The 18,064-nt window shown below is 37.5% G+C and overlaps 2 protein-coding genes across 2 annotated transcripts in view; both read right to left on the reverse strand.

Moving 5' to 3' along the window:
- The window catches only part of ptprb (protein tyrosine phosphatase receptor type b), a 43,599-nt gene extending 35,474 nt beyond the window's left edge, over window positions 1–8,125 (reverse strand). Inside the window, exons 1-3 of the mRNA XM_067581818.1 lie at window positions 7,727–8,125; window positions 3,674–4,097; window positions 220–357 (exon numbers count right to left, since the gene is read on the reverse strand). Coding sequence (XP_067437919.1) covers window positions 220–357; window positions 3,674–4,097; window positions 7,727–7,792 — 628 coding nt within the window. The 5' untranslated portion in view covers window positions 7,793–8,125. The remainder of the gene's footprint in view (window positions 1–219; window positions 358–3,673; window positions 4,098–7,726) is intronic.
- A 3,615-nt stretch (window positions 8,126–11,740) lies between these two features.
- The window catches only part of ptprr (protein tyrosine phosphatase receptor type R), a 46,553-nt gene continuing 40,229 nt past the window's right edge, over window positions 11,741–18,064 (reverse strand). Inside the window, exon 16 of the mRNA XM_067581772.1 lies at window positions 11,741–17,558. Within this exon, the coding sequence (XP_067437873.1) occupies window positions 17,465–17,558 (94 nt within the window). The 3' untranslated portion in view covers window positions 11,741–17,464. The remainder of the gene's footprint in view (window positions 17,559–18,064) is intronic.

Raw genomic sequence — 18,064 nt, forward strand, 5'->3', positions numbered from 1 at the left:
ATTAAAAGATGAATTCATGCAAATAATTAATACATAATATAAAGGCATCCTGTCACTATAAATGGTTCATGTAACAGCACACGTGTGCAGCAGTTAAAGCCGACTGACTGTCTCGTGTCTCGTGGATGTTTTGTCTCTTTGGTTTTTTTTTGACGGGAGAAGCTCTCCTGCTGACCGACAGCTGTTCTTCCTGTCGGGGTAAAAACATGACAGATGTACCTGATTGATCCGGACTCTGAGGACGTTCCCGCAGCTGCAGCCTGAAGCGCTGCGTCCTGCCGGGGCCGGCCTGCCACGAGAGACCCAGGCTGCTGCAAGTCCTGGAGGTCACTGCCAGGCCGCTCACTGCTGACGGCCCTGATACAAAAACACACACACACACACACACACACACACACACACACACTGTCAGCTACAGAACAAGGTGTGAAGCTGACAGCTGATGTGTTAAATCCACAGAAACTGTTTCGGTCGACTCTGATGAATCTTTACTGGATCCCACTGAGTGGAAGCATGAAAAGATGGGAATTCATGTCACTATATAAATGAGAAACTAGACTCAACCACAGGTGTTTTGTACATGTATGTATTTATATGAAGTGAAACTCATCGAAAATCTTAAACTTAAACCTGCATTATCACTAGTTTTCAGGAGAAACAAGTCATGAACACAACACTGACACATCATCACCTTTTTTGAGCTTGTTAGCAAATTATTTCCACATCCAGCAGTTACGGAGCAACATTATCATTCATGTGGAGTCGTGTTTCTGTCCACTTGGTGAATGTAAGTCCAATATTCACTCTCTTTTAGCTCTGTTTTTGTTCTCCACCAACCCCTGAGGGAAATATCTGGCTCTTTAGCTGCTAAACGCTCCACTATGTTCACCAGCTAGTCTACAGCTAACTGAGCAGGTAGTGTACAGCGGCTTTTTACAGCTTTTACTCTGAAAACGACGCTATGAGACACTGAGAGTGAACCAGAACAGTAAAGTTGCAGCCGGACAGATAAACAATGAGCTGAAACTCACTATAAAGCTCCGTAAAGCCGAGAGGAGCTGATTCATCACTACGAGCCACAACCAACACATTACACACTGACAGCTTGTATATCATTATATAAAATATCGATTATAGCCGCTTTAAAACTAAGTGAGTGATGATGGAGGCAGAAACATCAGACTGAAAATAGCTGCAGACCAGACACTTGGTGTTTGTCTCAGTGTGGCTCTCAGGGCAGAGATGTCATAGCCTGATAATATTGTTTGACCTCAGGTTTGAAGCACCACTGGCGACACAGTGACACAAACATACACATGACCCAATTAGACCACTGAGAGAGGCATTGTGGGAAAAAAACTCGGGAGTAGGAGTGTTTTTGAGTGTGCGTGTGTGTGTGAACTGGACTCCTACAGCGCTCAGACTTTGATGACAAGGCCACAGATTGAAGTGATGGATCCTTTTCCTGCTGAAAAAAACCTTCCTGCTGCCTGAACTGAAACATGTTCGACACAGATAAATCACATTAAAGGAACAGTCCCGCAGTTTGGAACGCAACGTGGAAATCTTCTCTCTTTATGATCAACATGTCTCTGCAGCGGACACACAAGATCTGATCCGAGGAAGACAGACAACAAGAGGTCTTGTCCTCCATGTTTTTTTAAAGGCACTAAAACACCAATAAAAGAGGAGAAGTTGTATGTTGTCTGTGGTTCTGGTAAAGCTTTCTGAGTGCGTCAAAACAGCCGCCCCGCAACGCTTCACACCACCGTCCTATTTGTAGCATCGATGCCCCTGAAAGAACGCATTTTTATTCCAGAGAAAAAGTTGTACTTCAACACATATTCGCCCAACTACAGACCTTATTTACTAGTTCATGGAGGCTTTTCACTGTAGTTTTAACTATTAACTATACTTGTGCTTTTATCTACAAGTAAAAAAAAACAACAATTAATTGTTGGTTGATCTGCTGCTTTTGAAACATAATCTCACTGCTACAATTATTATTTTTTTCAAGTTATGAATCAAAATAAACAACTACAATGGGCAACTCACTCATTTTTGTTGTCCAGCCTGTACTGGTAGAACTGGAGTTACATCCAGGTAACTAATATACTGATGTGCTGCAGCGCTATGCTTCCTATTGGTGCTACGGAGCGCAATGTTAGCGAATCACTGAGTGCTGAGGTCACATGGCTGGAAGGTTTTTGGCTACGACATCACGTATTTTTAACAGTTCTTTATCTTTTTCCTACCTGTTTCTTGTGCTGCTGTAACATGTTATAAAAAATGTTTTCCTCTTGGCTGAGGAGGAAGTTGGAATATTGATTAAGATAACAGCTGAATAACTTGAAGGTTATTTTTGCATTTTGTGTCTGTTGAACACACCTGTAAGAGTTAGCAATGCTACTGCTCAGGTCGGAGACGTTTGAGGTTAAATAGCCAGAAGTTTACACCCTATTCACAATATTTAGTCAAATATTCTGTTCTGCTCTATTGTTTCCATCGGTTTTGACCTCTTTTGAAGTAAAAGAACATGACACGACCTCCTTGTCATGTTGAGTCTTTGTGTGTGTGTGTGTGTGAGAGCTAATGTCATGTAGCTTCCCCTCTCTGTGGCTCTGTGATTAGCTACAGGAACCACTGCCCTGCTGAGAGAGAGTGATAGAGCAGTAAAAGTGTGTGTGTGTGTGTGTGTGTGTGTGTCTCAACACTGGCGGGCGTCCAGAACAGAAGTTGGACCCTCAGTGTGTATTTCCATCGTGGGCAGAGCTCAGGGTTCAGCCATTTCCTGCCTCCATTGTTTCTTTGTTCTGTGGGAAGCACTGGGAAAGGGCGTGAGGGTGTGTGTTAGCGTGTGTTTGGGAAACAGGGTGTTACTGCACCCAACTGAGTCCCGACAGTAACCTTCTCAGCAATGCAAAACACTTTACTGTCGTGTGTGTGTGTGTGTGCGTTCTTATCTTTCGAGGCACACTGACCTTTAGTATCTCACATAACTTATTTTTACCTGTTTTAACTCTTCAGGTAGACATTACAAGTGTTAGCAGGTTTTTTAAAAAGGATAGATTCACAATTCTTCAAGCGTGTATCAGGTCTGGTGTGATCATCGCAGTAATCGTCCCTCCTGTTCATACTGCACTGACTAATAACAGCGTCACGTTTTCAGTCTCCAGAGAGTAGTTCTGTGTAAGGCAGACGCCACTGAGCATGTGCAGAAACACTGTTTCTGTTTACAGCTTCGCTAGCTTGTTGTGCTACGTATCACAACCTCTTGACTTTGTACTACATTATAAATTTGTCAAAGAACTTCAGCCCAAAGTGACGACAGCTTTACACAGAACTACTCTCCAGAGACTGAAAACTCAACGCTGGAGCCGTTTCTAAACAAACTCCTCATAATGACGGAACATGTCTATGGAACAGAGGAATAAGATATATCAGGCCGTGGATACACACACAATACTCAATAAAGAAAACATTTTATCCTTAATGAACTTTGTCAGTAAATCAAATCATGTGTGTTTTTTATATTTTTTGTGTTGTGTGACAAGCTAAATGTGCATCACTGTGCCATCAGAGGCGATACTAGCTAACGACACTAAAATAAGACCTGGTAATCTTCATTTTGGACACGGGAGGAAATGTTTGGACAGACTGAATCAGGACTTACGGGTGTGCAGGGTGAGGTTGGCCGTCTCCCCGTCGCTCTGGGATTGAACCTGCAGCTGGTAGGCAGTTCCAGGCTCCAGTTGATCCAACACACAGGTGAAGAAGTCGCCTCCTGCGTCCTTGCTCCCTCCATCCTCACCTCCTAGCTGGTTGGTTCCCAGATAGTTCACCACTGTCTCTTCCTGCTTCTCCTCTCCTCGCTCCTTTCCTCCGATATCATTAGTCTCTATCTCCTCGTCTCCTCTTCTTCGTCTCCTGCATTCTGCGCCGTCTGCTCCGGTGTCCGGAGATGTCATGGTGAAGGAGCAATCCCGTCCATGTGTGTTCACTGTCAGTGATATGGAGTCCAGACTGGACACTGGTTCAGAAACAAAGATGCTACATGGAGGAGACTGATCCTCTGCGGGAGCTGCACTGCTCAGATCCTGACAAGAGACGAGACACGAACATCAGTTAGATGAAGAACTTCAAAGGTGTCCATAGTAACAGTGAAAGAGGTTTTCCTCGCTGTAATCATTCCTCCTGTTCATACTGGATATTAAAAGATCCTTCAAAGGTGTTTTCAATGGAAGTGATGGAGGATAAAATCCACAGTGTGTCCACACAGTCATTTAAAAGTCTCTGTGAAGCTTCTATTCAGCTTCATCAGTCTGAGTTAGTCATATCAAGTGGATATCTGACACATTTACAGTCTTTTTAGCATCAAATTCCCTCTTTGTGTTTCCTCGGACAGTGTTTCCCTGTTGAGCTGCAGGTGGAAGTATAGTAACAAAAAGAGGGACTTTGGCACTAAAAAGACTGTAACGTTGAAAGATATCTACTTGATTTGACTCATTTGGACGCTGAAGCTTCATATTAGCTTCAGATAAACTTTTAAATACATTTTTGCACAGAAGGAGGACTGTGGATTTTGTCCTTCATCACTTCCATTGTAAGGTCATTATGAAGGGATCTTCTAATGGTCAGTATGAACAGGAGGAATGATTACAGCAAGAAAAACAGTTTTAATGTTCATTTGGGCTCCTGACTGTTGGTTTAAGACACACTTGAACAACTGTGAACTCGTCCTTCAAGAGAACATTTTATTTTGAACTTGGGTCTTGTTTTTATTATCTCCACTAGCTCCTTCACAAACCCAAAATCTGCAGCAGCTTATAGTTTTAAAGGTATTTTGATGAACTAACAGATGTCTATTGTCTGACCAGAATAATCAATGTTTGCCTGTTCTGCTCTGTTCCTCTTTTTTTGCTTTACATATGTTAAAGTAGACACTGTTGGATTTAAAAATTGATTACAAACAAGGCAAACATTTTATTGTTTGAATTTGTATTGTTTAAAATATATAAAAATTAAAAGTGTGATTAATTTTTTAGTTAAAATCCTTAAAGCCAAAAAACAATGGACCTTCTCTGTTGGTGCCAAGAAAGCATCAAATGGACTGCTGTGGTAGTTAATCAGCTGCGGTTATTTAAAGAACTCTAACTGCAGTGTGTCTTTTAATCGATGTTTTGGGTTCAAACATTCAACCGACCTTTGACCCTGTGTGACTTAAGTGATAATACAGTTGGTGACAGACCCCGGTTGTTCTGAGCTCTATAACCTTTAATACAGGAAATTAGAACAAAAACATTAAATAATTTGTCACTGATAAAGGAGTTCAGGGAGTTCAGAGGCGACAATGCTGCTGGGAGGAGAGAGACAGATAGACAGACAGGAAGAGAAGGAAATGACGAATGAAACTGCATAAATATCAGTGTTGTTCATGGATACTGAAGTAGTGATCCAGCGGAGACAGACGTTTACAGATAAAGAAACCTGCAAGCTGCTTTTAACGATTACACGATTACATTCATCCTAATTTGAAATAGTCTAGTCTACCATATATGTGTGTCCAGTACAGACATGTTTAGCCTAGTTTTTAGCACAAAGACTGGGAGCCAATGTAGAAATAGAAATGTAAAAAGAGACGGAATTTTAGCAGCAATCAGCATCGGTCGATTTGCTGGGCGAACGCCAAGGGGGCCTTCAGACCAACGTCAGCTCTGCGTGAAAAACGCAGCCCTCCCATTCATTTGAATGGCGGCAGTGTGTTTGCGCAGTGGGGGTGTCACCGCCCAATGCTCGGCAAAAAAAAACGCAGCAGTAGTTGGGGTAGTTGTTATTTTTTGTTTGATTCTTAGTTTTCTTAGTTCTTGTTTTTGTACAGTATATTTTTTCTATTTTTTACTTTTTTTTTTTACAGAATAAATTCATGATTTATTATAACCGATCTTTTATCTTCGTAACCTGCACTGCGTAACAGTCACTAGTGGCCTCCGCCCAGCGACTACAGATAAAAATGAGCTTTTAGCGATATCTGGTGCAATATATGTATTGTGCATTGTACCTGCTAAATAAACAATGAAATAAATAAATGATAAACCTTTAAACACATTAATCTGTAGCTCTAACTGGTCTTCATCGATTGTATTTCATTGTCTCACTGGTACCTAAAACAACACGTCCCCACCACCGCAGCAGTGTTGATTCTCAGTGGGATTGACAGTACTATCAACAGTTTGACATCACACACAGTCAAAGTTCAAAGACAATAAAAAAAATATATTTTTTAAAAGTTTTAAGCAACATGCACAGCTGTCTGGCTAGTACCACTAGCAGGTGTCACAAATGTTACAAATCCTACAGAATTGATTAATCAATTAGGTGTTAGACAAAGAAATTAATCAGCAATCATTTTTGATAATTGATTAGTCATTCATTAGTCATTTTCAAGCAAAGATCTCTGTTTGCAGCTTTTCACGCATGTTTTAAACTGTTGGTTGGACAGAACAAAACATTTGAAGACGTCACCTTGTGAATTGAATTTTTTTACCACTAACATTTTACAGGGTAAACAATTAATTTAAAAAAAAAAAAGAGATAGGTTAATTGATAATTTTTTGCAGCTCAGAAAAAACACATAATAGTTTTATATACTGCATATTTAATTGTTTGGGATAACAGCTCCCACATTAGAAAGAATAATTCTCACAGTATCTCTGGTGAATGCTGAGGTTTAATCATAACTACGAGGTGTCATCATTTTTGTAAGACAAGCTTCCTTTATAGAAAAACTTCATCCCTGTTTACATAGAGAACAAGATCTCAGGAACTCTGATGGCTGAAACAACATGAAAAAGTTTCCTCATAAGAAATAATGCAACATCTTCAGTGTCGCCTCGGTTAACCAAACAGTCCACTTACTAATAACCTACTTCCTATATGTGCTTAACAGAAACAATATTGAGTATTTAAGCCCTTAAATGACGACTAGATGAGCTCATCTGTTTCTGCAGTTATAGTGGCAGCGATTTATGTAACATCTTGATCTTCTTTATTAATCAAGAAACAATTAGATATTTTGTTGCCATATATACAAAGTCTCTTATGAGTAAAAATCATAACAAAACAAAATCGATGGAAAAAAAAATGTCTTGTTTATATTTTCATCATGTTTTACATCATATAAACATTAAAAATGTAATATTCAATTCTGAATGTTATTGTTCACTTCTTAAGGAAAACACTGGCTTTGTTTTGATATTGAGATTTGAGTTTCTTGTTGTAATAACAAAGATTTGAGAAATATTTTCATTTACTGATTTAATGCTTTTTAAGACCCAAACAAAGAAAATTGAATACCTTTTCCACCACAGATCAAATGCACATTCAGGTTGGGTAATATGGTTTAAATCAATGACGATACTAATATGGATTATTTTTTTCCAATATTGATATATACATCTCCATATAACAAACATGCAAATCATATATAAAATGATCTAAATGTAATAATCAGAATGTTCAGTGCAATGAACTGTGTTGCAGTGTTGTGCATCACATGAAACAAAACCTCACATTACTAGTTTTGGTGTCTTAATGTTCAAGTAAAATGTAAAAGTGAATCTTATAAACTCTCAAATAACATGTTTTCTCACCAATTATTGCACAAAAATAGACATTAATTGATTGATTTTCCACATGGATCATAAACATATATTGGGATCAGACTCACCTGGAGCAGCAGCAGTGAGGTGAACCACAGGCACCAAAGATAACTGTGAACTTTACATTTCAGCATTTTTATCCTCCTTCAGATCCTCAGACCGAGCAAACACCACCATAATCCTGAGGCTGAGGTAGAAGATGTGCGTTTATATTCACTATCTTATAGTTAGATTTCGGAAAATATCCTTCTCTGCTGTCGCTGTGGTCGTCAAAGGAAATAGTATCCTTCTGTTGGAAAAGAAAACAGCTGGAAAACAACTAGTTAAATATCCTTTTTTCCTTAAAACTACAAAAAAAAAAATGTTTTCAGTTTTTCTTAATATTTATTCTTTTGTCCGTCGTCTCTTCTTTGTCTTCTGTCCATCCTAATCTCAAACCTCTCAGATCTAAACTCAGTCTTTCCTCCCTTTTCTCCGGACTCCCTCCCCGTCTCCCTTCCTGCCTGTCTGTCTGTCTGTCTTTCTGCCTGTCTGTCTCTCAGTCAGACTCTATAGTGTCGAGGTTGGGAGTCACTAACGGACTTCCTCAATCAAGCCAACAGCTCTGTGACTCACTGCAAAGGCACAACTACAAACTTCTAACTGGATGACGGCTATAAATAGTCCTGCACTACAATAGCAGCACACCTAGCTGCACTAACAGCAGAGGTAGATGTTATAAATAGAGACAAATGTTTGATTTATTCCCACTGAGACGGGATCATTGCGGACTTTCTGTGTCTTTTCTCTTGTCGTCTTTTGATGAGGCTTCATTACTGCTTCTCAGGTGTAAATTTAGTTTTGGCTCCACATGCATCCCTTCTTTTGCTTTTGGTTTCTGGTTTGCAATATTAGTCATATCGCTGCTAATATTTAAGAGTTTTCAAATTAATCTTTACAATTATGTCTTATTGGGTCTTAAATAAAACAAGAGGAATGTGGTTTGCAAAGATTTTGTTATTTTGTTTTTGTGGTGCTTGCCTTTTTTCTGTGCTGTTATTTCTATGAATAATTTACTGACATGATCTTGTAATCTCAAGATAAACACATTTTCTCCTGATCACCACTCAATTATTCAATTTTTTCTCATTACCCGTTTTGTTTTTTCTGGTGCTTAAATTTATTTTTTGAAACTATTATTCTAAAAAAACAAAAAAACAAAAAAAAACCCATTCCCTTGATACTTTGGAGGACATTTTGATAATCGACACCATTAAAAGTATGACAAATTAGATATTATCAGTTACTGTTTGCAATGTACCCATGGATGTACAGACAAACTATTGATTACTTTGATACTGAAGAAAACCTAAAAACGTGATGATTCTCAGGCAAGTTTTGCTGTTATAAGAAGCTTTTTCTAGGATTTCAAAGTGGATTTATGGATGTTTATACACAATGGACATTAGAGATTATGATATCCACAGAAAGTATACATCACACTGAATGTGTGTTCAGATTTGACTGAGTTGTGAGTTTTAACGCAAATTGCTGTAAATGGGCTAAGAGTTAAAGGATTTAAAAATTGCCTCTATGAGCTGTGATTCATGTCCACTGCTGCAGCAACTGCTGATTGTGTAGGTGAGCAGGTAAAACCAGCAGGCCAAACTACTAAAAGTAACTTCCACTGGTAAGTACCTGTCCCTTTAACCCTAAGTGATATCATATCCTCACACTTGGAAAACCTCTGAATTAATGTTCTCCCCCACCTGAATGCAGGATGAGTCATCAAAAGTTGTTTTACAGTTAGATAAAAGAGAGACTTTGATATATACATACTCAGAAATGCTTGTTTTTTTAATGTATATTTTATATATATTAAGAGATGGCAGAACATTTAACAAAGGGAAAAAGGATTAGAGCTTGGAAAAGTGTAAGAAGAGTGTGGTAGCCCAGAGCAGCCAAGGTTGCTAATAAGTTTTTATTTATTTATTTATTTTTTATTGTCTCCATGTCAAAACTTAATTCTTGTCATCTCTAGATTTTCAGTCTTTTAGTGCTCTTGTTAGTTTCTACAAACAGTCTCAGTAATTAAAAGTAACCAATATCTCATTATTATGATTTATCTTTTTCTTTTTTTTAAAGCTATAAAGTATTTTTCTCATAATCAAAAGTCTATTAGTGGTAAATCTGTTGTACTGACAACCCACAGAGGTTGACTTTTCTATTATGTAGCATTACATGTTAAAGGCCAAACTGCTTTTGTTTCAGTTGGTAGGCGCTACTTTTAGTCATCCCCACCTCTTTCCTTCCTTCCTGCTCCCCTCGTCTCTCCGTCAGACTGTTTCACTCTCTCAACATGTGACAAAGAGGGTTTCTAGGAATATACACTCATCAAGAACTTTATTAGGAACACCTGTGCAATCTAAAGCAATCCAATACAACAGCTCTGCCATAAATTCTACTTTTACGAAGCTTATACATTTTCAGTTTTTGTTGACATTGTCAGAAAGGTGATAATTCTACTTTATGTTTATTATTGAGGTCACAATGGGTGGGTATTTTTTCCACCCCATTAACATACATGGGGGGTATTAGGAAGATTTTTTCAATATATAAAAAGCTGTTGTATTGGATTGCATTAGATTGCACAGGTGTTTCTAATAAAGTGCTGAGCGATTATATGTTGTCATTAAGGAGTCTTGTCGCCCTGCTGTATTATCTTCAATTGCCATCGTGCCATCAAGTCCCACAATTATTATTAGGCATGTCTGATATAGAAATAACATAAAGGTTTAAAAAATTACAGGTAATAATGTGAAACCTGGGAAACGGTATTTTGAATAAACTGGCTAGCACGGAAGAAGAAGTCTTGGACCTTATATCTGTTATCCAGATATCTGCTGGCTACACCGGAACCCCCGAAATATTGGCCATCGCCCCCAGAGGCTAAATCATCGTTAGACAGATAGCCGATGGGTTCTGAGATTGGTATATGGTGAACCCATTATTACACTTTGTCGTGTATGTCTTGATCTCTTTTATTATTAGCTTTTCATCATCTTCATTTCTCATTTTGTATTTTAGCTGTGTATTTATACTTTATCATCACCACACTAAAGAGCCTTGGAGATTTCTCTAGGCTTGGGGTTATGAGAGTGGGGATGTTAATGGGATTGCAAATGTGGTTATTTCTACTTTTTTTTTAATTTTTTTTTTTTTTACAGCTGTTTTATAGGGGACATATCATGCGCATTTCCAGATCTATATTTATATTCTGGGGCTCTACTGGAATATCTTTGCATGATTTACAGTTAAAAACTCCTTATTTATCTTCTACTGGTCCTTTATGCAGCCCCTCAGTTCAGCCTCTGTCTGAAACAGGCCGTTTTAGCTCCTGTCTCTTTAAGGCCCTGCCTCCCGATGAGCCCACTCTGTTCTGATTAGTCAGCTTCAGGAAGCTTCCTCCGGCTCTGGAGTAAACAAACTATAGTAGCAGGATTTCACTTCTTTTTGTCCTTTACTCCAAATGACAACTTTGAAAATACATCCATACATGTTTGAGCCGAAATGAGATCCAGAATATAAGAGTGGACAACGCAAACAACACATAGAAAAACCTTAGCAACAACCTTAGCAACCAAAGCTACAGTCAGTACGGATGGCCGTTTATGCGCATGTGTGACAAGCTGACGTCAGCAAGGTAAGGCAAGGTAGAAAAAACATCGTCAAGGAAGTATTCAGAGCAGGTTGAAGCCCTAGATTTGGACAGTATACGTATAAAGAAAAAAAGAAAAAAGAAAAATCACAAGAAGCATAATAGGTCATTTAAATAAAATTGGTGCCGCTTTGCTTTGCTTGAAACGGCTCTTCTTGCATTGACTTAATTAACATTGTTTCAGTCTGTAGACCCTCTAAGAATGGAAAGATTTTAACAGAAAATTTAATACAGTGAGTAAAGTGACAAACAGTGTGCAAGATTCTTTTGTTCCTTCACATTAAAATATCTTTAATCCAAAACACCTGTTAAGACATTACAGTGTGCTAGAATGTTGCCGAAATGATTTGTAAAGACAAAGAAATACGGACTGAGCAAAGTTAACTTGGTTTCATAAATGGAGTTTAATAATCAATAAACCAAACTTCATTCCTACCTCCTGTGAAACGTCACCAAACCAGTGTTGATCCATGAAACCAACAGCAAACCTAATATTCCCAGGTCCCAGCTTCAATCTGTCCCAGACAGCATGAGTCAGAGCTCCAGATGGTTTTATGTCCAGTATTTATGTACAGATTACAGGTAACAATATATAGATAGAGTAGATAAAGAGGTTACAGAACTACTCAGTGGCTAATGTTCTGGACTATTACAACATTCAAGTTGATTAGTAATACATTAAAAAACCACGTACCGTACGTACATTATTTAGCATCAGGTGTACTCTGGCTGAGCTTTAATGCCCACACAGCAGGAGGTTAAAGGGAATCTAACATTTTTAATTTTGATGTGGTAGTTTTTGTATTAAACACCTATAACTATTAGGTAGCTATTAATAGCAGATATGACTATTTAGCATGTTGTAACTCATCACTTTTAACTGATTAGAAATTAAATGGGCGGTTAAGAAAATGTCAGCTTGCTAGCAGGCTAACCATGGTATCTGTTCACTTTACTAACACCATTCAGTTTAACTCGTTTAATAGCACATTCACAAACATCTTAGAAATTAGTATTAGTCTGTAAACATTAACATGAATGCTAAATGAGTTTGTTGGATAGTTAGTTAGCAAACTAACAGTTCAGGTTACTTGAGTTTACTGCCATCCCTGAAAGGTTTAAAATGAACTTCTAATAGTTTAATTATTTTAAAAGTAATATACGTAAGTAATAACAAACCCTGAAACTTTTTCACCTTCTGTCACAGTTACTGTGCTTTGACTCAGCATAACTGATCATAGAAGAAGAATTTGTATTGTATCTCACACAAGTATTCATAATCATGTGCAGAGTATTCTGGTGGTAAAAGCTTGTTTAATTGATGTAATGTTTGTAATAATGTCGCTAACATTATTACCTGAATGAACCTAGTTATTTCACTGGCTACTGTTTGCAAAAGAACCAACCTTCCCATGAGATAAAAATGGCTAACATTAAGGCTAATTAATGTGAGCAATACTTGTATTGTTATGGTATGAGTAAACTGTAATGTTCTTACTTTCTCAGGCCAAATGTGATTTTATAATTTGTCAATCTTGTTTTCGTTAGTTTAGTTTAGTGGCGTTTAACATAGTAGCATCCTGAACTGCGATGTAAAGTCCTGATCCAGGTGGCAATGATCAGGTGGTTACAAACCAAACAGACTATCCTTTAGACAACTCACAGGGATTTACAGTATTTAGTTTCTGTGAACAACTTCAAGCCTTTACAGACCAAAAAAAAGTAACACTTAATTTGACGGCTTTGTAGTTTCCTATTAGTTTCCTAGGAGGTTTCCTGGAAATAACCATGTAATTTGGTATTTATTTTAGGAACATATGAGACAAAGTTTTTGAGTTTAGGTAGCAATGTTGTAAAGACAAGCAGTTGTTTATTTTTAGGGGACCTTTCTTAACTGCTCCATTTAAACCCAAGTAAATATTAAGTAAGTATCAATTTATTATTGGACACATTATTCTCCATATATAGTGAAATGCATTCTTGACAATAGACAAATTTCACATTTTTGTTATGTTCAGTTGACCTACTATGACCTGACTAAAGGTTGGGAATGAAAAGTTTGGATTTAAATAATTGTAAGTGTACTAATTAAACATCATCTCCATTTTCAGTAAACCATAAGTTTCTTTCTAGGAAATTGTAGGTAACTATGGGATGTGTAAAATAAAGTGGTGCCCACTAAAATAAAAGAGAAGTAAACTTCAATTACTGTATTAAACTATAAGCAAAGATGCAAAAAAGGAGTCAAACTGCAAAAACAGATATATTTTCTCTACAATGTAATGACAGGAATTTACTGTCTGTAAATTGAAAATGTCTAGTGTCCCTTTAAACTCCATCAACAGTCAACAACAATAAAATACAGGACATGAACCACCACCTACTCTACAGACACAATACTATGTCAGAGGCAGTGTGTGTTGTTGTACCCGCTGCTGCAGTGGGCATAGAGGCTGGGCTCAACTCTCTTTCACTTCAGTCAGATCAAAGAGGGAATCATGAAGAATTCATAATCTATAACACATAGTAATTCGCCAGATTATTCATTATTTAGAGTTTTGAATCGTTTTCATTAATTGACTGAAGTGAAAAGTATGTTGATGATGGTCCCAGGAGGCATGTTAGACATGTAGACAAAGAGATGCAGGTCCAAAGTCTCTTGATTGTATCACAAGTACAGGAATAAATAAAAAAGAATTTGGTACATAGAAAAAGAAGAGTCTTCAAAGTTTCTCTCATTTATTGTCCAACGACGGTCCGGTCCCAACGCTCCCAGATTTAGCAGCAAGATCTCCATGTTTGTGGTCCGTGGATTGAAATATTACTGCCCACATTAGGTTTAATAGCACTTTAACATGTACTGTACACTGTTATCCCATTCACACAGAGAGCAGATTAGATGCGTATGTATGTTCTTCATTACTGGCATTACTGTAGAAACCTCAGATCTCCAAAATTAGTCAATGGCCAAGAAACTGACAAAACCACCTCAGTACTTTTGGTCTTGTTTCACATTTTACTCCGAAATATGGGAATATTGAACATATAAAAACTAAACCTTGTTATTTCACTGACATTTTGTCTCTAATGCACTGGCATTCAGATGATTTGGCTAAGGAATGTTTTTTTGTTGTTATTTTGACATTTTTCAATGCAGTGTCAATGAAAATTAACTTGAAAACCTCTCAGAAGACATAAAAAATACATTTGTCAATACATTTTGTTCAGAAGATCAGCTCTCCTTATCTTTTGTCTCCTCCTCAAAGTTGTTTGTAGGCAATTTTTTAAAAAAAATTGCTCCACAGATATGGAGCCTTAAAGAGTTAAGTTTGGGGTTGTGTCTGCTTGTTTGATTTTCTGTGTCTGATAAAAAAAACTGAAAGTCAGTTGTTAATTCTGTCCAGCTCCTGTAAACTTGACAATTTAGAGATAATGAGGTTTATACCCCAAATGGCTAGCTTTCACACGAGTTGACAAATGGCTGATAGCTACTAAACACATCAAAAACATATAAAAAACAGTATAAAAATAAAGTTATTATTAGTTTGATTCACCAAAATAACATACTCACTAGATAACATAATTTACAACAGCACATCGATGAGATGACTGCACCATTGTGACTTAAATTATTTCACATTTTTGGTATAAAGCAACATATTACACAACAGGGGAATTGTCAATGCAATGCAATAAATGAGGTTAGCTATTATACTAAATATAAACTCTGAGACCAAGCAGCACAAAACTTTTTAAATATTTGTTGCAAAAGAAATTAGTCTCATGTTTTTCACTAAAAAGATCAAGATATTTTAACGATATTCATTTTCAGTATAGATCAAACAGCAATAAACATTTTAGGCCTAAGTGCCACCTCATGTTTGGGCTAGCCTGTGTTTCACTAGCCTCCATTTCTCAATATATTTTGATGTTTTTTCATTGATCTTTCTAAAAAGTTAAACATGATAGAAGGGTTTTCTGTCCATATTCTAGTATAAATGGGTCTCTACTACTGCACTGGATTGAAAACATTTGAACACCTCTGCAATTTAAGATAAAGATTAAGATAAAACAATTATTTCGTTAGCATTTCAAAACAGTTCCCACGAGACTTAGACACAAGCTGTATTTGTTGAATACTATAAAAATAATTATTGTAACAAAGAAATGTTTGTAATTCTATGAGCACAGTTTAACAATGAAATACTAAATTTAACTGGTTTAACAAAGTATTGCATTAGCATAGCTTGCTTGTGATAGCATTAGTTTATAGGTTAGCCTTCAGTGAACATAAAGAATATGGATTAACACTGAACTATTAAAGCTAGGATTAGCCTCTATAGGGAGTTGCACTACAGCTTGCCTGGGAATTCTATGCTTAGCAGAAGCTTATTTTTCATGACATTGGTCTGTTAGCTTTTAGCTTGTGTTGTATGGCTGGAGACAGCCCCATTTATGACCTCTGTACATCACTGTGGATAACATATGTCCAGTGAAAATGAGAAGAGAGGAGTGGTACAGTCTGGAGATGAAGATTAAAAAGTTGGTTTTGCTCTGGGCGAAAATGTTCTCATTCTGATCAAAGAGGTGCAACTCATCATCGCTGCTTACTCTTGATTGTAAATGAAATGGATGTTTAGACAATATCACTTGGTTAGCTGGCTTACCATAGTATTTGCTCACCTAACCAACACTGTTCGGTTGAACTGAATAGCACATTTGCTAAGGTATAAGAGGCTAGCCTTATCATATAAATATAATTATGAATGTGTTTGCAAAATGAGGCTGCAGGCTAGTTAGCAAGCTCACTTTTGAGGTTACTCAAGATGAACATTTTTGTATGTCTGAAAGTTTAAAATGACTTTCTAATCATTGAGACATACAGTATTGTGCAAATGTTTTAGGCACTTTAGATATTTAGATTCTTATCAATAATGCAACACCATCAGGGAGGCGTCTGACCATCCCAAATTTATTCTGCAGCAGGACAACGAGCCCAAACATCCAGCCAGAGTCCTAAAGAACTATCTTCAGTGACCAGAGGAACAAGGAGTCCTGCAACAGATGGTCTCTGATCTCAACATCATGGAGTCAGTCTGGGATTAACATGAAGAGACAGAAGCAGCAGAAGAACTGTGGCAACTTCTCCAAGATGCAGAAACCACCAACCTGCTAAGTACCTGAAAAACTGTGTGCAGGTGAACCGAGGAGAACTGCTGCTGTTTTAAAGGCAAAGCTGCTCACAGCAAATACTGATTTCATTTAGGTTTCTTCTGTCTACTCAACTTTGTATCAAGTTAATTGATGAATAAAAACTATTCATGGCATTATTTTTGAAAGCATCTTCACTTTACTTTAAATGCCTACAACCTTTGCACAGTACTGTAGATGAGATCATGAAAATACCTTTGAAGATACAAACTGTTGCTGGATAAGATGTAGGTTTATGTAGGTAGCACAATGTTACCGAATCACTGAGTTACAGACAGAGTGCTGAGGTCACAAATGGGGCATGGCTGGAAGGGTTGGTTCAACAGTGGTGTAGTAGCCAAAAGCTACTATCCAAAACCAAAGGTGCAACCAGCTAACAGTCATTTTCCAGTACCCTTTCTTATAAGAACATCACATTACAAAATAATTTTAAAATCCTATAAGACACATAAACACAATAGTGTTAATTAACAATGTACTGTACCATCAAATTCAGTCAGTCACTTCAAACTATTTCTACGTCTCCATGACAGAAAAGAGGTAATAGGACAGTCTGGTTGGTTAAAAACGATGCAATCCAACAGTCAATTAGTTAAGAGAAGTGAAGTGGGCGGGTCTCTCGAGTTCTTCTGAAGAACCACTCACCAACAACATGTGAAGTAGAAACCGCAGACAAGAAGAATGGATACATTCCACTATCAGAAATTTACCTTTTCTCTTTCCGTCAACAGGCTCCGCCCACAACAGTCCTCATTGGTTGTCCATCAAACTCAAAGACCTCCTCCAGAAATCCCAAATCTCAGAGAACTCCCAAATCTCAGAGATCACACCTGCTAAGGACTTGCAACCTTCACACACTTTCCAGGTTAAAGCCACCGCCTCCTGTGGCGGTGCAAGCTCATTGGACGATTTCTGCAGAGAGGCGGGACTCGTATAGGCTCAAGGCGTGATGGACGAACTCATACTGCTCACCCGTCTGGATCATACCACCTCTGCACAAGGACAGACAGAAACGAAATTGGTTTTAGTCACAATAATATTAATAAAAAAAACTTTATTTATATATCACATTTCATACAACAGATGATGATAACAGAATCTTAAACCACAAAACAACCATTTGTATTTGTTTAAATCAAGAGACTGTACACAGTTGCATTGGTAGTTATACCACTGCCAATGTAATTAACATTAACATTAACTGCCCATACACATTATATATGCAACAGGTGAAGACAGGAGGAAAAAAAATCTGTTTGTGCATACATTGTCAGGACATGACATTTTTTTATTTTTTTACAGACATTGTTGGGACATCCAGGGACAAAAAGCTGGTCCCCACAAGGTTTACCATTTATTTAAGGATTTTGGATAATTTATCTCAGCGTTTGGGGAAAATTAATTTTACAAACCATGTGATTAAATACAAAGTCAATGTAAAGATGAACATATGCACAAACAGGAAACAGGAAACTCACTATAAAGCTCTGTAAAGCCG

This window comes from Thunnus thynnus, chromosome 23 (genome assembly GCF_963924715.1).
Source record: "Thunnus thynnus chromosome 23, fThuThy2.1, whole genome shotgun sequence".
Taxonomy (NCBI): Eukaryota; Metazoa; Chordata; class Actinopteri; order Scombriformes; family Scombridae; genus Thunnus; species Thunnus thynnus.